The 26,355-nt window shown below is 38.7% G+C and overlaps 1 protein-coding gene across 7 annotated transcripts in view; it reads right to left on the minus strand.

The window, feature by feature from the left end:
* SAMD12 (sterile alpha motif domain containing 12) overlaps positions 1-26,355 on the minus strand; it is a 508,474-nt gene that overhangs the window by 236,073 nt on the left and 246,046 nt on the right. For 3 of the 7 annotated variants that reach the window (XR_010121938.1, XM_055287114.2, XM_063643531.1), the window contains exon 4: positions 23,278-23,418. Coding sequence is in view for 5 of the 7 variants with exons in the window: in XM_055287114.2 (XP_055143089.1) it covers positions 23,278-23,418 (141 nt within the window). In the remaining 2 variants the exon portion in view is untranslated. Of the gene's footprint in view, positions 1-2,449; positions 19,582-21,709; positions 23,419-26,355 lie in introns of those variants that run through there. The other 4 variants (XR_010121939.1, XM_055287115.2, XM_063643532.1 and 1 more) reach the window with 4 other exon arrangements.

The raw sequence follows: 26,355 nt of genomic DNA on the forward strand, positions 1-26,355 counted from the left end.
CTCTGAGCTAGGTATATGTGCTCTCATTTTACTTAAAAGAAAACTTACTTTCAGAGAGATCTGTCATTTGCCTAAGGTTACACAGGGAGTGAGGGACAGAGCTGGGAAGTCAACTCAGGTTCTTCGACTCCCAAGCTCATGGTGTGCCACTCTGTGATAGTTTATTCCACTGTTGACAGAAGTAATGCTGGAAATGGGAGCCAGTGTAGGGCACCACCTGGCCCTGCAATGCTGTTTCGTAGTCTTTCTCAGCACAGCTTGTCCCTCTCAAGCCCTTTTCTGATATTCATGCGAACAAACCTTCATGAGAAGAGACCCATGACATATATAAATGCCCACCTGCAGCTCAGGGAGGGAACCATCCACAGGACACTTTGAGCCTGCACCTTCAGCTCTCTTACTTGATGATAAACAAAACCTAATGTGAGTGAAGGGTGGAAATGTCTAGTGATCAAGTGACTGCACCACTCCGATGGCATACTTGACACAGATATTCTAATGATTCCTCGATTTCTATTTTCACACAGGTCCCTCACTGGAGCGTCATACTCAGACATCTAACTGCTTTATTGGGTGTTTCAAAGGGACCTCAAACCTCACATGTCTCAAACCGACCTCTCTTATTTCTAGGATAACTCTCTGCTTCATGCTTCGTCTTCCTCAGCACAGGTGCCTCCACATTTGTGGCTGCTCAGGCCAACCACCTGCACTCACTCTTAAAGCCCCCTTCTCCTCCCAAATCCAATCCAGTACCAAGTTCCATTGATCCTATCTGCAAACAGATCCACCCCCATTCGCTCTGGCTATGACCTCAGTTCTAACTGTCGCCTGTTCTCTTCTGCATTTCTGCAAAATTGGACTATCTGACCTCCTTGGTTTCATTTCTGCCCTCATCCAATCCATCTCCATACAGCTGTCAGCACAATCTTTTGAAAATGTAAATGGGATCTCATCACTCCCTTGTTTAAATTGAAAGGGGGAAATAATCAAAGGGTTCCCACTAAGCAGAAGGAATTGTTGTGATCGATTGCATAGCATGGTGACTATAGTTAATAATGATGTATATTTCAAATTGCTAAAAGTGTAGATTTTATTTATATTTTTTCAGACAGGGTCTTGCTCTGTTGTCCAGGCTGGAGTGCAGTGGCAAAATCAAGGCTCACTGCAACCTCTGCCTTTTGGGCTCAAGCGTTTCTTGTGCCTCAGCCTCCTGAGTAGCTGGGATTACAGGTCTGCACCACTACATCCAGCTAATTTTTGTATTTTTAGTACAGACAAGGTTTATCATATTACTTTAGGTGAACTCCTGACCTCAAGTGATTCTCCTGTCTTGCCCTCCCAAAGTGCTGGGATTATAGGTGTGAGTCACTGCGCCCGGCCTAAAAGTGTAGATTTTAAATGTTCTTATCACAAATAAACCATTAGTATGTGAGATGATGGATATGTTAATTAGCCTAATTAATGATTCTACAATCTATACATGGATATCACATTGTACTCCAAAAATAAATATTATTGTCAAAAATAATGAAACTGAAAAAAATTCTTTAATGGCTTCTCATTGCACTTCTTGGATCCTATTCTAAATCCTTAATGTAGCTTTGAGGCTCCACGAGACCTGGCCTTTGCCTGTGTCCCAGCCACATGACTCTCTCTTGGACTCTGTGATTCAACTTGTGGCCTTCATTCAGTTCCTAGGAAATGCTAAACTCAGGCCAGGCACAGTGTTTCATACCTGTAATCCCTGCACTTTGGGAGACCAAGGTGGGAGGATCCCTTAAGCCCGTGTTTGAGACCAGTCTGGGCAATGTAGTGAGACACCATCTCTACAAAAAATAAAAAAAATTAGCCAGGTGTGGTGGTGCACACCTCTAGTCCCAGCTACTCAGGGGGCTAAGGTGGGAGGATTGCTTGAGCCCAGGAGGTCATGGCTGCAGTGAGCTGTGACTGCATTATTGCACTCCAGCCTGGGCAGCGGAGTGAGGCCCTGTCTTCTGAAAACAAAACAAAACAAAACTCTCCTGCCTCAGAGCTTAGCATGTGTTTTTCCAACTATGTGCTTGCTCTTCTCCTATATTTCATCTGGCCAGACCACATTTCTCCTTCTTACTACCACTTAAAGGTAACTATTACTCCCCAGTCTAACTTAGAGCTGCTCTTTGCACTTTATACTTTTCCTTTATTGCCCTTAATACAACTTAGCGGTATGTAAGTTGTATTAACACAACTTGGCACTGGACAATGGTAACCACTCTTTCAAATCCAATTAAGTCTCACAGCCCTCTCACCATAGGCTTTTTTCCAACAACCAGCGGCCAATTTCAGATGGTAGTGATAGTCATGTTGCCTTTCATGAAGTCCAGATCATTCCTAACTTCCCACTTATCATTACCTTCTGCTTCTTTAGCCATTACCTTAAAAGCAAATTTGAGTCTCTATAAGCCTTGAATTTTAACATCCCATAATTATACATATTTTTTGGTTTCTTTACTGTAGTTTTAGCACTATCCCCTGCACACCTTTTCTGTCATTATGCGTCAAAACCAATCACCAGATGACAAAATAAATGACAGGAAGAGAGGCCAAAGCAGAATAAATATAACCTAGGAGCACACTGAACTTAGAATATTAAGAAATACTGCTAATTGGCTGAGCATGTTCAGAGTAGTATATGGATACTCCAGCGATGAAAGTATATCCAATTCATTGGATGAGACAGAATGGTAGTATTCACAGAATTAAAATATGTTAACACATCCCATGTTAGACCATTATAGATATAAAACAAGTCTTTAAAGAAAACACTTAAGAAAGAAGTAGTTATAATGGATCATTGATACAGGGTATGGCATTAAACTGTGTGTGTGCGTGTATTCTCCTTCTTTAACAACTATCTCTGTTATGCGCTGAATTATTCCCTGCCCCCCAATTGTTAAAATATTAATCCATATAGTATCTTAAAATGTAACATATTTGGAGATAGGGTCATTAAAGAGGGAATTAAGTTAAAATGAGGTCATTATGATAAGTTCTAATCCAATATGACTTGGGTCTAACACAGAGAATGAGAACCATGTGAAGACACAGGGATAAGTTGGACATAGACAAGCCAAGGAGTGAGGTCTCAGAAGAAACCAACTCTGCCAACACTGTGACCTTGGACTTCTAGCCTCCAGGACAGCGAGCATATACATTTCTGTTGTTTAAGCCACCCAGTCTGCAGTAGTTTGTTATGGCAGCCCCAGATGACTAATATAATCTCCCACCAGGTTCCAAACCCAGTTAGGACAGGGACCATGTATATTGTGTTCCCAGTTGTAACTCTAGCACCTGGCACAAAGCAATGATGAGATACTATATTCCCAATGTATGCAGTTATAGCAACAAACGTAGCATGGTATCTAAGAGCATCACGCTCCTGGAGAGAGCTTGTGTTTAAATCCTTGCTTCATCACTTCTTATACTGTGTGACTTGGTTCAAATAATTTAAGTTCTCTGTGCCTCAGCTGCTTGATCTGCAGAAGAAAAGGGATAATAACAGCTCCCATCTCATAGAGTTGTAAGGATAAAATGACAGTGCTAAAAAAGTGCTTAGAACAGTGCTAACACATAATAAGCATATAATAAATGATAGTGATTATCACTGATATTGCTATTTGCCCTGGCCTCATGTGTGGCTAAGTATCCTGGGGTGTGCACCAATTCTGATAAAAACTGGAGAAGTTAAAGCTCTAAGGTTTTGCAATATTTACTGGGCTGAAGGGTCCTATATATAGCATATAATAAGTGTTCAGCAAACATTTATTCAACTGAATACTCTCTGAGCTGACCTTACAGGGTCTGCGATGGAGCTCTGGGTCAAAGCCATTCTCCTACCCTGCTCAGGAGATCACTTTTTGCTCCACCTGGGCAGTGGTCATCTTTATCAATACACAAAGAAGTCCACTGATAAGAGGGACTTCTTCAACTCTTTCTCAACCTTTTCCTTCTAAGACCAAGGCTTGAATAGGATGGGCTCCCTGGAGTCTAAGTAATAAGTATTTCAAATATCTTTACTGTAACAAATCTTAGTATCTACAAGAAGCTATTCTGAAGATGAGGAAACAAAAGTACTGGCAATTCCTGACCCGAATGCCAGGTTAACCCAAGCGACCAATCGACTCCCAGTACAATAGAAACTGCAAAGCCATAATTTTAACTCTTATTATGATACAGAAAGGAAAATAAAAGAATGATTTATTTAAAGATTAAAACTGCCTATTTTATGAAGTCACTGTTTACATTGTTGGAAACTCAATTTTGCGGTCCTTTAAAACAAGTTTTGTCTCCAGACCACTTAAGGTAAAAGAAAAAAAAACACGAAACAAACAAAACAAAATACAAAACAAAAAGGTAGAGTTGAAAGTATGCTTTTTATAGGAAGGAAAACGGTAATGTGTATACAATGGACTTCGAAGATGCCGTGGGTACCCACGAGGATTTTGCCACAAAGGGGGATGATTAAGGAGTTCACATTTATGGTTGTGAGATGGCCAGAAAGTCTAAAGCAAACTCTACCTGTGCTAGAGAAGCATCAGTGCCAGTTTCTACTGTTCCAGTGAGAATTTCTTTAATTGCATTTGTTTTTTTTCTTGAAGAATTCAAGGTAATATTACCCCTTTCAGTATGTGTTCTGGAGAAACAGAGCAGAAAGCTTAAAAGAACTAGTGTGCTGGCCTTCTGGAAGGGTTTAATCTCAAAATGAAACCTGATCATGTCACATCTCTGCTTAAAGCTCTTCCATGAGTGTCTAAAGTTCTTAGGGTTAAGGCCCACATGTTTAATATGACCTAAATGTTCTCGTGGTCTAGCTTTGGCATAATTCTCCAGTGTCACCTCACAACTACCCCCTGCTCTAGCAAAATATCTTAACATCGTTGTTCCCTCTTTGTAAATACTCTCCCTGATTCCAACCCCTGCCTTTGTTAGTCCCCACTACACAATCTCAAGTCTGTACATTCTCCTTTGAGGACTTAATGCAATTAATAACTTAATAATTATCAGTCTGCTGCCTCTTTCTCTTGCAAGATTAATTAATTCATTTATTTGCTCATTCAGTTTGCCAAGTACCTACTATGAGCTAGATGCTGTAAGCTCCATAAAAGCATGGATTCAGGATGCACTCTTCATCACTGATTCCTACTACCTCATCAGACACATAGTAGGTAACTCAAAAAAAGCTGTTCAATGAGTGAATGAATATGTTTACTCCATTTTAATTTTTTTAAGTACATATTACCTATTACCATGTTAGATACAAAGACCATACTCAATAAGTAATCCTTTAATACTTTGGGAGGGAAAGACTGGGTAGCACTTAAACTTTGCATCATCAATTAGCATTTTGAAAAGGCAAATAAAAACACACACAGGTGGCTAAAATATTACCTTTGACACTTTCTTAAAGTACTAAGGGACCGTAGTAATGGATATTCATCACTTTCCTGCCCTAACACACACAGACGCACGTGTGTGCAGCAACATAACCAAATGTGTATATTTATATGTACCTAGATAGCATCTACACAAGAAAATCATTCACACATTTGTTAATCACAGCTTTGTTTATATAGTACTTCTACAAGGTGGAGCAATAATTTGTGAGTCTTTTAAACTGATGTAAGAGACATTTTTCAGTTTATTCTGTGAGCAAATGTGATGAGCCCAAGTCCCTACTAAGAAATTCAAGCCTGGAGAACTGGATTAATAAATATAAATGAATTCATTTGACAGAGTGACATTTTCATTTAATTAAGGCAGAAAATCAGCTCTAAAACAAATGATTGTCCCTGACAAAGAAGCAGAAATTTGTTAATAAATTTCTAATAGCTCTTCCATGGGCTGCGGAAGATCTTTAGTGATAGAGCACTTTGGTGGGGGTGGGGAGTGGGATGAAGGGAGGGACAGTGAAGAGAAGTTGGAAAGAAAAGGAGAAGAAAAGGAACAGGGAAGCACAAAAGGTAATGCATATTTAAAATTTTAAAAATAGCAAGAAAATTAGAGACCATTTATTTATGTTTTAATACATGTCAAATCCTGATAGACCAAAATTATTATAGTAAAACTCTTTCTGTAACAAAACAAATATCCAAGTGTTAGGAGAGAATTAATTTAAAAAATATATAAAACAGAGGTGAATAAAATTTGCTCTATTATTTCATCTCTTCCTCGTTTCTGTGGTGTGGTCTGAATTTTAGGGTCACAAATGCCAAAGGAAAAATCAAATTTTCTGATACATAGACATAAGGATAAATGCACACATATGTAGTTTACAGTAACTGTGAATTATAACAACCAACCACATGATAGAAATGGGATAAACTGAAATGAATACCCAAATACTTATGTTTTCAGAATCTCCATATACTACCTTCACCAATGTTTAATAGTTTTTAGCACTAAACATTAGGTTTGTTTCTCTAATAGAACTTGGAAAGACAGAGTCTTTAGATGTATAAATCAAAGTAACATCACTTCTTACATAGCAGATACTTCAAACTCTCACGGTCACTGTTAATAAATTTCTGTCCACTCATTTATGCCAAATCAATTTCAATTAAATCAATTAAAATGGCAACTAGCAAGATTTCACATTATTGATCTAACAAGATTAAGATTACTCAAGATATTGGCAGCACTAAGAAATGCTATGCTGACATCTCTGCTTCATTATGATGCCAAGTTGAAAAACAAACAAATTTGATTTCTTAGGGACCCAATAGCTCAGGTATGCAGGAAGCATCTCAGCAAAACCACACACCACGTGTTCCTAGCAGCCCAAAAAATACAAAATGGAAGATGGAGGGTGATAACTATGTTTTGATAAGCAAGCTACTAAATCTTTTATTTGAATAATCTCAAGTGTTAATTTTTTTAAGTGCATCTTGAGTTTCTTGCAAAAGAAAAAAATGTATTTTTGAAATAAGAAATACTTCACAACAGGCAGATAGGGGAGTGGAAAGAGCATGGGCTTTGGAGGCAATTAGTCATCTTACACATTGCGATGGTTAATTTTGTGTGTCAGCTTGACTGGGCCGTAGGGTGCCCAGATATTTAGTCAAACATTTTTCTGGGTGTATCTGTGAGGGTGTTTATGGATGAGATTAACATTAGAATTGGTAAATAGAGTTAGGCAGATTTCCCTCCCCATGTGGATGGTCTTCATCCAATCAGTTAAAGGCCTGAATAAAACAAAAAGGCTGACCTTCCCAGGAGTAAGAGTAAGAGGGAACTCCTTTTGCCCGACTGCCTTGAGCTGAGACACTGGGTTTTTTTCCCTGTCTTTAGACCTGAACTTAAACATTAGCTCGTCTTGAGTTTTGAGCATGCCAGCTTTTGGAATGAAACTCACACCATCTGCTCTCCTGGTCCTCAGGCCTTTACATTTGAACTGGAACTACACCATTAGCTTTCGTTGGTCTCCAGCTTGCCAACTGCAGATCTTGGGACTTCTCAGCCTCCATAATAACATCAGCAGATTCTTTATAATAAATCTCCTTCTCTCTATATACATATATCTTATTGGCTCTCCAGGAATTCAGACTAATAGAAACATTTTTTAGCTGTGTGGCCTTGGGCAGGCATTGTGGCTCTTTGGGCTTCCTTTATTTGTAGAATGGGGTCCATGACACCTACTTTGCAAAATTACTGTGTGAACTAAATGCAGAATTTATTAATACAATGTGAAGTGTGTACACAGGTACACAATCAGTATTAGCTCCAGACTTCCACTGGTGATAAAGTGAAGATTTGGGAAACTTTATATAGAAATAAAAACTAGTACCTAATGCTAATGTTAGATATTAATAATTTAGAAAACTGCTACCTAACTTTGAGAGTTTAATGGTTTCCAATATGAATCCCCAAACTGACCTTTTAGAGCTGAAACAACTATCTTTCTTTCTCTTTTTTATTCACAGGAGGTGGTACCATGATAACTTTGCCCTTATACCTGCCAAGCACAGGAAATTGTAGTCTCTGTGTAAAGTAACTTGTTTATTATCCTTTGGGGGCTGCCTAAGAAAACTTATTTCATATTTCTGGGTAAATAGGAGGTGGAATTTCAGCAGTGCTGTCTCCTGAGAACTATGGAGGGTGGGCCACTTTCTTAGGTCTTGAAGACATAACCTGCAAGTTTAGGTGATAGTGTTAGATGGGCTCCATCCTAGTTTGGGTTTCAAGATAGGATACCTTTAGGTACCCCAAGAGCTGAAAACTCCTTCTGAATTCACCTGGTTATGACAAACGAACTCCTTAAGGCCAAAGGGAGTTTGACTCAGACACTATTAAAGAGCTGCATGCATGTCTGGAGTACTGTGTGCCCTGAATCTGCATAGAGCTGGACAGCAGACCCTCACGCTTTCACATGCACAGAAGTCAACTGCGGTGAAGCTGTGAAAAATACCAATGCCTGGACCTGAGGGTCTAATTTGTCAGGTTCAAGGTAAGGTCCAGGAATCTCCATTTGGAAGAAGTAGAACAAAACAATTCTGCTGCAAGAAGGTCACGAATTTGGGGGAGGAGAATGTGGTGAAGAAGAGTGAAGGACGAATCTTTACAACCCTCTCATTTACTCCCTCTCATTTACCATTTTTCAATCCATTACCATGGGTTGTCTAGTCTCCTCTTCTCTTGGAGATGAGGATAACTTTCTCATCCTCATTTGCCACCACCCTCATCCAGGTTGTCATCATATCCTGCATAGATTACCAAAACAGCCTCCTAACTAGATGTCTTATCTCCTGTCTTTGCTTTTCCAGTGCATCCTCTCATCTTTTGTTATAGAAATCTGATTAGGACAGTCTCTGATTCACAACCCTTCTGTAGTTGCCACTGTCTTCAGGATAAATTCTAGATTCCTTGAGAAAAGCAAACATATAAGGCATTCACTTCACATTCCAGTCCTTTCCTCACTTTTCCAATCTCACTTCCTGCCATCTTCCCTCCCTTCTGACCAACTCCTAACCCTCTAACTGTATTAGGCTTCTTCATGCTCCTGGAACACACCAAACTTCTTCTTCAACCTTCGCCTCTAACTTTATGTGTCAACTTGACTGAGATAAGGGATGCCCAGATAGCTGGTAGAACATTATTTCTAGGTGTACCTGCGAGGGTATTTCCAGAAGAGATTAGCATTTAAATCAGCATACTAAGTAAAGAAGAGCTGCCCTTACTCATGTAGGTGGAATTGACCTGTATGTTGAGAACATGAACAAAACAAAAAAGTGGAGAAGGACAACTTCTTTCTTTCTCTCCTTGAGCTGGGGCATCCATCTCCTTTTGCCCTTAGACACTGTAGCTACTGGTTCTTGGGCCTACAGACTCTGGGACTTACACCAGCAGCTCCCTCTATTCCCAGGCCTTCAGAATTGACTAAATTATACCACCAGCTTTCCTGGTTCTTCCACTTGTAGATGGCAGATCGTGGGACTTCTCAGCCTCCAAAATCATGCGAGCCAATTCCCATAATAAATCTCCTCTTATATGTCTATATATACCCTATTGGTTGTTTCTCTCTGAAGAACCCTAATACAGACTCAGAACAGTCTGTTCCTTGCAACTGGGACATTTTCTTTCTATAGTCGCCAAGCACCACCTAATCTGGCTAACTCTTCTTCCTCTTTTAGATCTCAGCTTCCTGAAGGAGATTTTCCTGATCCCTTAGAGCCAGAGAAGTCCCTCTGCTTACTTGCTCCCCAAAGCATAATTAATGACCCCATTCATATTACCCACCATGTTACTATGATTCCTTGTGGATGAGTGTCTTCTCCACTAAAATGTAAAATCCATGTATACAAGAACCATATCTATCTTGCTTATCATATTTTGCCAAAATCTAGTAAAGGCCTGACACAAAGCAGGCACTCAGTAAATACACGGTTTTAAAGTAAATATACTATCACAACATGCTGTACCTCTCTAGAGCTCTTAACACTTTGGCAATTTTATATATGTTTGATGACTAAAGAGGAAATAAACACATCTTGCTGACTGTAATAGCTGGCAAAGTTCAGAGGTCACTTTTCCTTGTAACCTTTTCTAACACATTTCTCCTAGATTGGATACCCTTCTTATATGACACTGCAAACATCCACACTTCTGTCACACCTCAGACATTTCCATGCTATAATATTTTACATATAGGTCTCCTTCACATGACTTCAAAGGCAAGAATTTAATATTTATCCCTGTATCCCTAACATATAGCATACAAATAGTAGTTGACACTTAGTAGGTTCTCAATGTTTTTTGAATTACTAAACCAATGATTGTATAATTGCTACTGTAAAAAGATAAACAAAATGAGGGCTGGGCACGGTGGCTCATGCCTGTAATCCCAGCATTTTGGGAGGCCAAGGTGGGTGGATCACCTGAGGTCAGGAGTTCAAGACTAGCCTGACCAACATGGTGAAACCCCGTCTCTACTAAAAATACAAAATTAGCCAGGCGTGGTGGCATATGCCTGTAATCCCAGCTACTCGGAAGGCTGGGGCAGGAAAATTGCTTGAAACTGGGAGGCGAAGGTTGCAGTGAACCAAGATTGCGCCATTGCACTCCAGCCTGGGCAACAAGAGTGAAACTCTGTCTCAAAAATAAAATAAAATAAAATAAAAGAATAAAAAAACAAAATGAAAAGGGGGATACTAAGAATGGAAGTATTATTTCAGAGAAGGATAAGGATAGAAGGCTTTATTCTTGTCTGGGGCTCAAGACTGGGCCAATGGCTGTACAACTTTAGAGTCCATTCACAGTGTAGTCTATGCACATGGTACCTTCTAGAATTGGCATGTAGAAATTCTGATGCAATGGGAGGCTTGAACATCTACACTGTATAGGGGTTTATGCCAGACACCGAGAATTGGTGGTCCTCACAAAAAAGGCCGCAGAGAAATAAGTTAATATGCAATATTAGGGACAGAAGTCCTAAAGCACACAGATGGCATATTTTTCTGTTTCTTCTTAGAAAAGCCAGAAGATCTCAGTGCATCTCTGAAAGTGGCTTTGATTTCCTCTTATCCAGTCCACATGTCAATGTTCTAAATCAACTGCCTCTCTAAAAATCCCATAGGACATTTGAACACCACACATATTAGATTGTAGGGTCTAGACTTATCCTCAAGAATAAAACCAATATCAATTGTTGAAAACCTGTAACTCATCTTTCTTCAATGCAACATTAATAATTTAAGATCCTTCAAATCCACAGTCGAGCCACAAGGTCAAGGTGACATAACAATGCAACCTTATGACCATCTTAAATTGTCCAAACAAGAGATATCACATATATTGTTTCACCTAGTACATTTAAATGCAAAGTGGTCCGTGCATTTGAGGTTGGTGAGTTCTGCAGGGGCAGACATGAAGCCTTTTTGAAGTCTCTGAAGTTCCCTAAAAGTTACTCATCAGTATGCAAAGAATGACTTAAAACATTGAGCTGTGAAGCAGCAATGACAAGGATCATTCCTGATAGAAAAAGTCCAAATTAGACAAATAATGTGTAGACATGTCTCCCATATGCCGGCTAGAGGAACCATTAGGGGCGCTACAAAAGGCAGATATTTCTCTACTATGAACAATGTAACAGACAAGAATCATGAGTCCATGTCCAGCCTTAAACAAAACTCCTTCTTGGATTAAATGATCTAATGGATTCCCAGAATAAAAATGAAACAGGGATAGATGCTAATCAGGATATACATCTCATAATTCTAACCGCTACTGATAAACTGACATATGATTTTAATAATTCCCTCAAAAAACATGTCTTTCGGCCTTTGCATATAAAGCTCATTCCAAGGAGAATTTCTCTGATGGCTTAAAGACTTGATAAAATTAGAAATATTCCTGGCCACAACATTTCTGCAAGAGTGCGAAGATTTTGAAATGTGTCGGGGGAAATCTTAAGGAGGTAGCAGTTTGAGAAAATGTGGACTTGGAGGAAATTGAGAAGGGACACGTGGTTGGCAGATCATAATCAAATAAGGTTGAATGAAGAAGTAGTAATAAAAGACCCTGCTTACAGAAGAATAATCTGTTCAGGTTCTATTAGGTTACTCATCCAAAATCCTTATCTACCATTAGCCACTGAGCTCATGGCCATAGGAGAAGGTTCACTTAACAATCACTTGAGAGTGTCACTCAGGAGAACATTTAAGGACTGAAAATATTAGATGAAACAACTCAAAGCAGGTGAATGGCTTATGTTTAAGAGCGCTTGCCATTGTCTTTACTTGATGGGTCAATAGAAAAAGATCACAAGGGAATAAAGAGATTCTTAAAAAAGGAGATCCTAGGTAATGTTGCTCATGGTGAAAGATGATTCAAAATGGCTTTGTAGCTATGTTTATTTTCTTATGAATCCATGAAAATTGATATTGCATTCACTGCTTTGAGAAGATTTAGTGGAAAATGAAATAGAGGAAGAAAATGACAGAAAAAGGCAACAATTAAATTTATATTAGCAAAAACATACAGAGGATCCATTCCCGCTAGCACTATGCAAAGCAAAATTAGAACACAACTGAAGTTTGCTCATAGTCTACAAGGAAGACAAAGCGCTACCATGCTTTTATACAGGCTTCCCTTTCTGCCAGCCTTTGTGCACCTGTTAACATTTTTATCGCTTAAAAACTAGCTCATCTGTTGTAACACTGGCAAGTCTTCCTTATCCCACCTATTCCCAAGTGAGGCTGAGTTCCAGCTCTGTGCCATCATTATACTATCATGTGTCTCTATAATGGCATACATCACTCTATCCTTATTGCTAGAATGGGCACTCCCTTTTTATCTCTAGTACCTCACACAAAGTGTGGAGCACACTGGATGGAAGAACAATGGATACTATGTGATGAATACAGTATTATTAGTCTGAACAAAGTGCTAAGAAATGCAGAGGGGTCAAAAACAGACACACAGACCAATGGAACAGAATAGAGAACTCAGAAATAAGAGTGCACACCTACAACAATCTGATCTTTGAGAAACCTGACAAAAACAAGCAATGGGGAAAGGATTCCCTATTTAATAAATGGTGCTGGGAAACCTGGCTAGCCATTTGCAGAAAATTGAAACTGGACCTCTTCCTTACACTTGATACAAAAATTAACTCAGGATGAATTAAAAACTTGAATGTAGGCCAGGCACAGTGGCTCACTCCTGTAATCCCAGAACTTTGGGAAGCTGAGGCAGGTGGATTGCCTGAGGTCAGGAGTTCGAGACCAGCCTGGCCAACATGGTGAAACCCCATCTCTACTAAAAATTCAAAAATTAGCTGGGCATGGTGGTGGGCACCTGTAATCCAGCTACTCAGGAGGTCGAAGCAGAAGAATCGCTTGAACCCAGGAGGCAGAGGTTGCAGTGAGCCAAGATCACGCCATTATATTCCCGCCTGGGCAACAAGAGTAAAACTCTGTCTCAAAAATAAATAAATAAATAAATAACCCACAAAAACAAAACAAAACAAAACAACAACAACAACAAAAAAACTTACATGTAAAATCACAAACTACAAAAACCGTAGAAGAAAATCTAGGCAATACCATTGAGGACATAGGCATGGGCAAAGATTTCATGACAAAAATGACAAAAGCAGTTGCAGCAAAAGTAAAAACTGACAAATGGGATCAAAGAGCTTCTGTACAGCAAAATAAACTATCATCACAGTGAACAGAAAATCTACAGAATGGGAGAAATTTTTTCCAACATACCCATCTGACCAAGGTCTAATATCCAGAGTCTATAAGGAACTTAAACAAATTTACAAGAAGAAAACAAACAACCCCATTAAAAAGTGGGCAAAGGAAATGAACAGACACTTCTCAAAAGAAGACATTTATGTGGCCAAAAAACATGAAAAAAAAGCTCAACGTCACTGATCATTCGAGAAATGCAAATAAAAACCACGGTGAGATACCATCTCACGCCAGTCATAACAGGGATTATTACAAAGTGAAGAAACAACAGATGCTGGTGAGGTTGCGGAGAGATAGGAATGCTTTTACACTGTTAGTGGGAATGCAAATTAGTTGAACCATTGTAGAAGACAATGTGGTGATTCCTCAAAGACTTAGAACTGGAAATATCCTTTGACCCAGCAATCCCATTACTGGGTATATACCTAAAGGAATAGAAATCATTCTGTTTTAAAGACACATGCATGCACATAATCACTGCAGCACTACTCACAACAGCAAAGACATGGAGTCAACCCAAACGTCAATCAATGATAGACTTCATAAAGAAAATGTGGTACATATACACCATGGAATACTATGCAGACATAAAAAGGAATGAGATAATGTCATTTGCAGGGACATGGATGGAGCTGGAAGCCATTATCCTCAGCAAACTAACGCAGGAACAGAAAACCAAACACTTCATGTTCTAATTCATAAGTGGGAGCTGAACAATGAGAACACATCGACACAGGGAGGGGAACAACACACATTGGGGCCTGTTGGGGTGGAGGGTGGGGAGAGGGAGAGCATCAGGAAAAATAGCTAATGCATGCCGGGCTTAATATCTAAGTGATGGATTGATAGGTGCAGCAAACCACCGTGGCACACGTTTACCTGTGTAACAAACCTGCACATCCTGCACATGCACTCTGGAACTTAAATAAAATTTTTTTTTTAAAAAAGAAATGCAGATGGATAGGAGAATGATTAGTTCTGCCTGAAAGATGAGGTAAGTCTTCTCAGAAGAGTTAATATCTCATCAAGGCTATGTCTTTTCGTGAGTTTTATTATACAATATTCATAACAATCCTGTGAAATAGATCTTATTCCCATTTTTATAATGAAGATGTCTTAATTTCTGACAAGCAACTTGCCCAAAGTTAATACATCCATGAAATGCCTAGAATGGCTATGCGATGCTAAAGAGTTTGACTTTTATTCTGTAGGTAATTGGGAACCAGTAAATGTTTTAAGGATAGAAATAATGTTGTCAGAAGTATATTTAACTCTGGCAATAGAAGTGGGATGTTAATTGAAGTAGAATTGAGGGAGCAGGATAGAGACTTCAGATAAAATGATAACTAGAAGGTTATTCAAATGGCCTGGGAAAGAGCTGAAGAGGAACGAATTAACACAGTGGTTAAGGTAGAGACAATGCTGGGAAAGATGGGAAACTCACTTCACAAGCAGAACTCTGAGGATTTGGTCATGGACTCCATGTTAGTGATGAGGAAAATGGAGTAATCACAGGTGACTCTGAACCTTCTACGACAGGTGACAGCGTGTGAGTCATGGAGGTATTAACCTTGAAAACCAGCACAGGAGGAAGAACAGACTGGGGAGATGGTAGAAAAGGATAATGGGTTAGATTCAGATATTTTAAATTTGAGATGTCAGAGGAATATTCAGCGGTACACATCTTTTAGAGAGAGAAAAATAAGAATCTGTAGTTTCAGAGAGGTCTAAAACGTAAATCTGGGAGTCACTATGAAGTAGGGGATGCTTAAGTGGTAGAGGGTGAGATTTTCCAGGCAGCATGTAAAATGCCAACAACTAAGAGGACCTACCCCCAGGAGGAATCAACATTTGGGAAGTGGCAGAAGAGGGCAGTTTGCCAACACCCTGAACGAGGCCATTACAAAGAGAACCAAGAGAGTCAATATCATGTACATGGAACATGTGAGCACCAAGGCAAGGAAAAGCTCATGCTATCCAACGATAAAGCAGAAGAACTGTGTTGAAGAGAACTGGCATGTGAACATCAGATTTGTAACACTAAAGCCTCAACTAAATAAAAGGCATGAAAGAGCCTGGAAATTCAAATAGCATAATTTGAGACATACTAGACAATCAGAACATCAGACATTCTTCACATATGCATAAAAAGGAATCTGACTGGCTCATGTTTTCTTTCTCAGGAGCAAGAAGATTCTCTTCCTCAGAAGACGGACAAAGGAAGCATTTCTCAATGTCACTTGTAGAAAGACATATCCTATTGCCTGGTCAATAGATACTGAGAAAATTTGTTTTGAATAAATAAGTTAATGGTAAATATGTTTGACCTGAGACTCTCGGGAAATTGGGGCCCCTAACGATACTGGTGGTTCCAGGAAGCACTAGGTAGAACTTCTACAAAGATGCAGTTTTTTTTTTTTTTCCCAGAAAACCTCCCACTGTTTTTATATATATTAAAGCCAGTCTCTAATTCTGTTTTTCTTCTTCTCCCACCATCTTAAGAATACTGATCTGGCAGTTTCTTATGAGGTCAAACATACATTTAAGATACCAATCAGCAATTCCACTTCTAGATATTTACTTTTTTAGTGAAATAAAAATCAGTGTTTATAATAAAAACCTATGTGTGAGTGCTTATGGCAGCTTTATTTGTGTCAAACAAAACTGCAAACAACTCAAATGTCCCACAGCTGGGGAATGGATACACAAACTGTGGTTATATTAGGTTGGTGCAGAAGTAACTGCAGTTTTTAACCATTAAAAATAATGGCAAAAACTGCAATTACTTTTGCACCAATCTAATACATTTAGTGGAATACTCAGCAATGAAAGTGAATGGGATGATGACACGTCACAGCTTTGATAAGTCTAAATCCATCTCCACAAGTCAAAGAAGTCAGACACTATGACTCCATTTATATAGCATTCTGGAGAAGGCAAAACTGTAGGGATGGAAAACATCATAGGTTGCCAGGGGCTGGTAGTAATAAAAGGAGCTGACAACCAAGGAGCACTGGGAGAGTATTTTCTGGAGTAATAGAAATTTTATATCTTGATTGTTGTGGTAGTTATTCAACTGTGTGCATTTGCCAATACTTGCATAACTGTGCACTAAAAATGGTGAATTTTACTGTATGCAATACAGAATATACCTTAATAAAAACAATGAGATAAAAAGAATACTGGCACGGGAATGAGAAGAACTGCAATCTAGTTTCAGTTATGCCACTAACTAGCTGTGTAACCAGGAACAAACCTCTAATCCTCTTTGGTTCTTGGTGCCCAAATCTGCAAAAGGAGACTGGACAATTTCTCAACAAGTCTATTGCTCCATTCTACAAAGACTTTCTTCTTTAAGCAAGGTGGTGGACCAGATGGCCTACTTCAGTTCAGATGGCCTACTTGAGTTGCTGAAGTATCATTGTGGAGGTGACTGGACTAAAATAGCTAGTCCGCACATATAGTTCTAAAAAGTCTTCTTGGATTAGAAAGTAGTGTTTCTAATTTTTGTTGTTCCAAAAGACAGAGCTTTGGGAAAGTCCATCTGGTTATGCAATTCCCGAGTAAAATTTGACACATATATTTGGACAATGTGAAAAAAGTTCTTCAGGAAACACTGATGTTTAATGAGCTATAACTGGCCCTGGTAAACAAACATACTATTCTTTTTTCATCTTATAGGCAGTAATTATCAAGGCATATGAGGATGGTAGCATCTTCTACTCACATCTGCCTAACTTGCCAGTTGAGACACTGTTTTCTATTGCCTGAATTTACCCAACCCTCATAGTTGCTGATATATTTTTACACTTTCTACATATTTGCAGCCAAGAAAGTCATTAAAAGGGACACTCCAAAAATAACCCTACACTACAGCATGAGAAAATAAAACAATAAAAATAATAATCTTGATGATGACTTCAAAAGCTTGCATTTTTTTACTTTGTAAAGCAGGGGTCCATAAACAATGGGCTAGCAATTTTTTTTTTTTTACTGTGGTAAAAACCACATAGTATTAAATTTACTATCTTAAGCATTTTTAAGTATATAGTTCAGTCATGTTAAGTATATCTAAGTTGTTGTGCAACGGATCTCTACGAGGTTTCATCTTGCAAAACTGAAACTTGTACATGAAACACAAATTCCTCCTCCCCAAGCCTTTGTAGCCACTTTTCTACTTTGTTTCTATGATTTTGGCTATTTTAGATACTCCATATGAGTAGAATCATGCATTATTTGTCCTTTTGTGACTCGCTTATTTTGTTTAGCACGATGTCTTTGAGGTTTATCATGCAGCACGTGGTAGGATTTCCTTCTTTTTAAAGGCTGAGTAATATTGCATTTTGTGTATATCCCATGTTTTCTTTATCCATTCATCTGTTGATAGACATTTGGGTCACTTCTATCTCTTGCCTATTGTGAATAATGCTGCACTGAACATGGGTGTACAATTATTTCAAGATCCTGCTTTGAATTCTTTTGGATATGTACCCAGAAGTGAGATGGCTGCATCATATGGTAACTCTATTTTTAGTTTTTTGAGGAACCTCAATACTGTTTTCCATAATGGCTATACAATTTTATATTCCCACTAACAGTATACAAGGGATCCAATTTCTCTACATTCTTGCCAACACTAGTTATTTTCTGTTCTTTTGGTAGTGGCCATTCTAATGGGTGTGAGATGATGTGTGGTTTTGATTTGCATTTCTCTAATGATTAGTGATGTTGAGCATCATTTCCTATGCCTGTTGGCCATTTGCATACCTTTTTTGGAGAACTGTCTATTTGAATCCTTTGCTTATTTTATTATTTGGCTTGCTTTTTTTTCCTTGTGTTGAGTTATAGATGTTTCTTATATATTCTGGATATTAACCCCTTTTCAGATATGTGATTTATATATATGTTCTATTCTGTGTTGTCTTTTCACTCTGTTGTTTCCTTTGATGTGTATCAGTAATTCTTTTTGTAAATAAAATTGTACTGGAACACTGCTATGCCTAATTCATTTAAGTATTGTCTATGTTTGGGTTTTGCCTAGTGGGGGTAGTTGCAACAGATACCATATGGCTGGCAAAGACTAAAATACTTACTAACTGGTCCTTTACAGAAAGGGTTTGCCAACCTCTGTCATAGAATATGCAATGAACTCTATTATATGGTTTCTACATAAAATCTCATTTAACAACCACCTGGAGGTGGAAATTGTTAGCCCATTTGACATAATAAAGGCAATAAAGCGTAATGGGTAAAAGTTTGCTGTGGAGTCAGACAGACCTGTGCTATGCTTTTTACTAGTTGTCTGACTATGAGTATATTACTTAACCTCTTTATCCTCTTTTATACGCATATGTAAATTATTGTGATGGTTGCACCACTCTCTTTACACACTAAACATCACTGAATTTTAAGCCTTAAGTGGGTAAATTGTATGTTATGTGAATTATATCTCTATAAAGATGTTATAAAAATAAGGATTATTATAAATGTATGAGGTTGATTAAATTACGTGGCTTCTATTACTGATAGCCAACAATATTCTGCATTTACTGTCATACTGTACTGAGTGATTTATATATCTTAGCTCCCTCAATTCTTGCGAAATCCCTATTTAGTGAGCACAGCAAAATGTGTTAGGTACAGGATTTAAAATTTGGGCCTGTCTAATGCCAAAATTCACCTTTTTCCTTCTTGTTTCTTTTTAAAAATTTTATTCCTTTAAATAGTTAATATACTCATACATTTCATAAAACAAAGTGACATAAAAGGCACACACCCTCTCTCCATCCACCATCTTCCCTGTCCCACAGGTGCAGCTTGTATTAGCTTCTTGTACATCATTCAGCATTTCCTTAAAACAAAGCACATATGGATATACATTTTTATTTCCCCCTCTTTGGCAAATGTAGCATACTATACGCATTGTTCAAATATAGTATACATTGTTCTGCACCTTGCTTTTTTCTCATCTCATAGCATCCCAGAGATCCTACCATATTAGTATTCTTCATTCTCGTATTTATAGCTGAGAGTACACCAACGCCTGCGTGTACCATAATTTAATTCGCTATTCCCCTCAAGATGGACAGTTAAGTTGTTTTCAAGAAACTATATTTTGAAATTGCCTCCAAAGGCAAGAAGAAAACTCCTAAGAAATGCATTCATTTTTAAAATAAATTCCTTTCCTCAAAAATGGACTTCTTTGAAAGTGATAACTCTTCTTAAAATGTGTTGGTTAGTAAATATTTGTTAACTATCAATGCAATGGTCTAAATGTTATGTCTCCTCAAAATTTATGTATTGAAATCCTAACCCCCAAGGTGATAGTATTGGACGGTGGGGCCCTTGCTTGGTGATCAGATCATGGGGGTGCAGCCCTCATGTATGTGACTGGTGCTCTTGTAAAAGCAGCCCCACAGAGATCCTGCCCCACGTGACATTACAAGGATTAGAAGGCCATCTGTGAGGAAGTGGGCCCTCATCAGACACTGAATCTGCTGGCGCCCTGATCTTGGACTTCTCAGTCTCCAGAATTGTGAGAGAGAAATTTTTGTTGTTTATAAGCTACCTAGATTATGGCATTTTGTTACCGCAGCCTGAACATGTTAGATAATCATCAGCAACACAAAATTAAATGCATTACACCAGAGTGACAGCCCCACATGAGCCACGGAAGGATACTCCATCTCTATGGATAAGAACTGTGATTCACCCTCTTTAAGAGGGGAGCCCAAGGATTTCCAAAAACATTGCAAAGTCTTTGTTTGTACTTATTCAGCATATTGTTTCTGTCGAGTAATATTTACAGAGATGAAGAATCAAATATTCATTACTGAAACATCTATTACCCCTACGGTGAATTTCTATATGATATATATTTTAAACTAATCGGTTCACCTGAGTAGAATGAAATTCTAATATTTTTATTATAGCAAACCTAGACCCAAAATATTTTAACGCTAATCCGACTGTCTTTAGAACTTCTATTATTAGTCATAAAACATAAAAACAACTTATCAATTTTGCTTCCTTTTTAAAAAAAAAAAAACTATTACTTCAATAAGGCTATGTATTTTCTGAAGGATGCCTGGCATAACATGAGTTTGAGCATTAACATGTGAAGAACCAGCTCACGCCTGTAATCCCAGCACTTTGGGAGGCCGAGGCCGACGGATCACTTGAGTCCAGGAGTTCGAGACCAACCCGGCCAACATGGCAAAACCTCATCTCTACTAAAAATACAAAACATTAGCCTGGTGTGGTGGTGCATGCCTGTAATCTCAGCTACTTGGGCAGCTGAGACATGAGAATCACTTCAATCTCGGAGGTGGAGGTTGCAGTGAGCCAAGACTGCACCACTGCACTCCAGCCTGGGCAACAGAGTGAGACTCTGTCTTGAAAAAACCAAAACCAAAAACCCATGTGAAGAACAAGCAGTAAAAAAGGTAATATCAGCACAGACAAAATACCCAAGAGCTAGAGAACAATGCGGTCTTCCAAAGGGAACTGAGTGAAAGAATTAAAAATGTACAGCTTTTCAAAGCTCAAGAAAGTGACAACAACAACTGAATTGAAAGGGCTGAACTGGGCATTATCTTCCCAGAACACATGCGTATATTTAGCTTAATAGACCTGAGTACTATCTTAGGAAAAATCTTATATATTATGCATATATAGGGCAATGAGAGCTGTAGAAAATGATTCTCCAAAGCAAACACACTGCAGGCTGACACTAGTAGAGGAAAAGGGTCAAAGGCACACACAATGCGTCACACGTGAGTTTAGGTCTTCTTCTATAGATCATCACCAGAGGGAAAAAGAATGAGCTGCAAAAACCACAGGCACTAAACAGAAGCTGGGCAGCTATGCTTGTGGTTGAAGCTTAAAAAAATGCATATGTGTGTTTTCTGATTATAATTTTAATATGAATTTGCAGAAGATTTGGAAAATATAGAAAAATAAGAATTTAAGTCACCCACTTATCCCACAATCCAGAGAGATCCTTTATTAAAATGGTTGGCATATTTACTTGCAGTCCTTTTTTTCTATACTTATAAGAATATATGGCTTTTACAAAATTGGGCTTATATTATGCATACAATTTTACACATGACCTTTCCCCCCACCTTGTATGACTTAAGTAATTTCCCATGTTGTCATGTATTCTTTAAAGAAGTAATTTTAATAACTGGGCATTATACTGAATCTTATGAATTTAAGCAGAATTACTTGATTCTTTTCATATTGCTGGACCTCTAGGTTGCTTGTAAATTTTCCATTTTCCAAATAGCACTGTGATAGACTTTCTTATCATAATCTTCATATTTCTATCTACTTCTTAAAAGAAGCTTAAAAGCGTATCAGTATTTCACATTCAAATTTAAATCATTTAGTATACCAGTAAATTCACCATTGGAAGTCTCTGGGGACAAAATGCAAACAATGCATATGAAACAAACAATACTATTTTATGATCACTTGAAGTCTGTATTTATCCTTCTAGAATAGTCATCTTTCAGGGAGCACATTATTTCCTCTAGGCAAATAGACTATTACTAGGTTAATCTAAATGCAATAACATGAAACTTGGCTGACCCAGATTTCTCCAATATCAGTATGCATGCAATTACAATATTCTGCAGAATGACAAATACTCAAGGCTCTCAAAAACACATATTTTATCATCCTTTCATTTAAAATGATGTACTATGGACACTAAAATAAAACAAAGTTTATAGCCAATGAAGGTTGATAGCATCCAAATCTTACGTAGACATGTAAGTTACATATAGTGTAACTTAAGGCTTTCTTCGAATTCTAGCTTTGTCACTTCCACAGTTATTAAGATCTTAAGTGCTCTCATCATACTGAAGTTATTTATAATTCCTGTTAAGAATTATATACTCTTAACAGTCTAGTTTTAGATTCACTGTAGTCTATTTTAAAAATTATTCCACTTTCAAGAAGCTAAATGGGGTTCTTACAATCTCTAAAGTGTGTGTGTATAATACATTCATGTATAGTTATACATATCTAAAATGTTTTTCTCCCACTAACTGGTGAAAAGCAAAATAAAAATACAACAAAAACTCCACTTATATCACTGGTCATCGTAACTATAGAATCACTCAAATTCTAAAGCGTCCTCACAATTGGCGCAGGTGAAGATAGCTAGAGCTGGACTGTACAGTTGTGCAGGCTGCACACTATACAACTCTAGTGAGTGCAATCGTACCCTGATTGATGTGACTGGTATTCTCTGGGGTTGTGCAGTATACAATCCATATAGCTGTATGTGACAATCTTGAAGTTAGCTCAGGTAATTCTGTTTGCTCATCCATTACTTATTTGTGCATCCTCCTCTCTAGTGAGCTATAAAAAAAGTTTTCAAAGGGAAGTAATCTTTAAATCTGTATACTATTTTCTATGAAGGAAATTCTGCGAAGAAACAACAACAAATTCTCCCTGACTCCCATCTGTCCTAATAGTAAGGTGCTCTTTCTTCTCATCTCCCCTTCCATCCACCCATCAGGAAGCACCAGGGTACCTTGTGTGAGTAACTGTAGATTTCTGACTTCTTCTCGCACCTTCAGCTGGAGTACCTGTTGTAAGATGTGCTGCCGGAGGTTCTCCTGGGCAATCCCCATTCGCTCGAGCTTTTTGTCAGTAAGTCTCAGCAGGGCTCGCCCTGCAGGGTTTTGAGAAATAAAAGGAAAAGCAAATGAACTACTTGCTGAAGAAAGATGTCCATTTTGGTCTTGACTAACCCTGCCATCACAGAAGTTTCTACCTAAACACAGACATTTTAGAATAAAGGTCCTCCATTATTATTGATGACACAAATGTATTATCTGGGTGAAAAAAATATACATATTTAAAAGAGAACCCTAACTTTTAATTGAACATTGGGAAACCCCACTGACTCACACATTCAGTTAGAATGTGTGACTCATACATTCAGTTAGATAAAATAGGAAAACCTTAACCTGGATATTTGGGTCACAAATTGCAGGTTGCCATAGAAACATTGCTCTTCATTGGGGGCTGGATTCTCAGGCTGGCCCACAGGAGCCCAAGTCATGGACAACTCACTTACAACCCAGCTGAAGAACTGGGTGCTCTAACAGTGGTATATATAGAAACTCTAGCAACGCATAACACAGGATATAATAACATTTCTGTGAAATATGCATTTAAAGTCCAGTATTAATCTGCAGGCAATTGACACTCCTGCTGTACCCCTGGCATTGGGCTGGAGGTTCCACCTCTAGCTGGTGGGAGCTATGCCTTAATCCCAATTACTGGCCTAATGCAAGCGTTCTAGCAGGCCTGAGAGGGAGAAGAGTAGAGTAAAAGGGCATCCAAAGAGTTCAAAAACAAGGCACCTCGAGGTGTGAGTGCCTGCAGTGTGCAGACACCCTGGGCTATGGTCAGCTGGCATGGCCTCTCTTCAACCTTTCTTTCCCTGTATACTTCTCTTCCTACTGTGATTTCCATCAAATTCTCCTCCACTCTGTGCTTGCCCTAAAATAAGCATATTTCCATTTTGAGGGTTTACTGCAAAGAATAAAAAGAGTGATCATTGCTAAATGCCCACAGCACCACCCACTACTCTTCTCCGACATTCCTACTCATCACATCTGCAGATTTTTTCTCATTTCCACAGATGAAGAAGAGACAGAGGCAATTCCATGTGACGAATGATGTCTTTAGGTATATTATCATATACATTTCACAAGGAGACACGTGAATGGAGAAAACCAGTTAGCAGCAGCTTGTGTTGTTTATGCTTCTAGTTTCCTTCCTTTTAACCTAAGTGCATCAGTCAGGATAAGTTAGTTTATATGCTGTTGTAAAAAACAATTCCAACATATTAGTGGCTACAACAAACTTTACTTCCAGTTTATTCTGCATGTTAACTGCAAGTCTACCCATCTTGAACGCTGCTGATCAATGTAACAAGAGGGAGAAGAGAAGGTGCTGGAAGATCTTCATGCCATCAATGAAATGCTCAGCTTAGAGTTATTTATAAATCAATGGCCAGAACTAGTTGCATGAACATTTCCACCCACAAAAGGGCCACCAATTGTACTCCCAACATGTGCCCAGAAGTGACATGTTTAACAAGCAACACTAGTGAGAATTATACTAATAGAGATGTGGCCCTGGGCCAATGCCTGGAGGGGAAGTGAGTTCTTGGATGTGTGCATGTTTGCGGTGGTTGGGGGTGGAGGTCTGAAGACTCAGTGGAACCTGCATTTGTAAGGGGAATCCTACATAACTACAGCTCAGGCTTGGAAACACCAGGCAGATCATGGTGGTCATGAGAAAAGGAAGGAAAGAACAAAATCAGACTCGAGTAATTTCCATTGCTTTCTATGGTTGGTGGACTAATGGGCCCCGAAAGATGTCCATGTTCTCATCTCTGGAACCTGTTAATTTCTCACCTTACATGACAAAAGGGACTTTGCAAATGTGATTAAGGTAAGGAGGATCTTGAGATGGGAGAGTATCTTTCATTATCCAGGTGAGTCCAATCTAATCACAAGGGTCCTTAGAAGTGAAAGAGGGAGATGGGAGAGCCAGAGAGACATGTGACAATGGATGCAGAGGTCAAAGTGAAGCGGCCAAGAGCCAAGGAATTCAGGCAGCCTCTAAAAGCTGGAAAAGGCAAGGAAATGAATTGTCTCCCAGACCCTATAGAAAGCAGCTCCACTAACATGCTGAATTTAGCCCTATGAGACCCATTTTTGGACTTCTGACCCCCATAAGTGTAAGACAATAAATTTGTGTTGTTTAAAGTCATGGGAGTTTGTGATAATCTGTTACAGCAGCAGTTGGCCTTGTGACTGGAATTTACATGTTTTTAAGAAGTCAAACAGATGGCTTTTGATTTCCTTTCCTTTCCCCATTTCTGGCTGCTGGCACACACAAACGTAAATAGTAGAGGAATGCTAAGGAGAGGTGAGCCTGAGTGCCTGGCTTCCAGGACAGCCCTGCAGTCCAATGCTCTGCTCACTGTCAGACCTTAGTCCAGAAGTTTCACTCAGAAAACAAAGAATAGGGCTTAAATATCATTTATATGGATAATTGGCCTCCAAATAACAGACTCTACATCTTTACACGTCGTAAACTTACAAATACTGCATAAAACATCCCTGAAGCTCCTATGATCTTAATCCCTCCCAACATAAAAATGTAGATCACCCTCCCTCCTTTCTGTTCCCAATTATTTGGGCTGTGGTTTCACAAGCTGTGGTATTTCCTAGCAAGAGCTGCTGAGGCGCTGATAAGACACACGGCTGCTTTTGTCTTAGGCTGGCTGGGCCATCGTTGGAACACAGTGTTAAGGCATCAGAGCGAGGGTTTTGTTCCAGTGCACACAGCTCAACTTTCCTTTGTTTGATGCCTTCCTGTAAACCTGTAGCCCCAGCCTTTCCATAAATGCATCTGATTGGTCAAAGTATGGATACATAGCCCTACTAGAATGTTATTTCTACTTTGGTGGGTTAATAGCATTGGGTTTAAATATATGAGTCAGAAAATTCTGTCAGTTATAAAAGTCTGTTCATTTTCTGACTGTGTGATACAAACAATCATGCTTATGAACAGTTCACATATTAAA

The sequence above is a fragment of the Symphalangus syndactylus genome, chromosome 7, assembly GCF_028878055.3.
Source record: "Symphalangus syndactylus isolate Jambi chromosome 7, NHGRI_mSymSyn1-v2.1_pri, whole genome shotgun sequence".
Classification (NCBI taxonomy): domain Eukaryota; kingdom Metazoa; phylum Chordata; class Mammalia; order Primates; family Hylobatidae; genus Symphalangus; species Symphalangus syndactylus.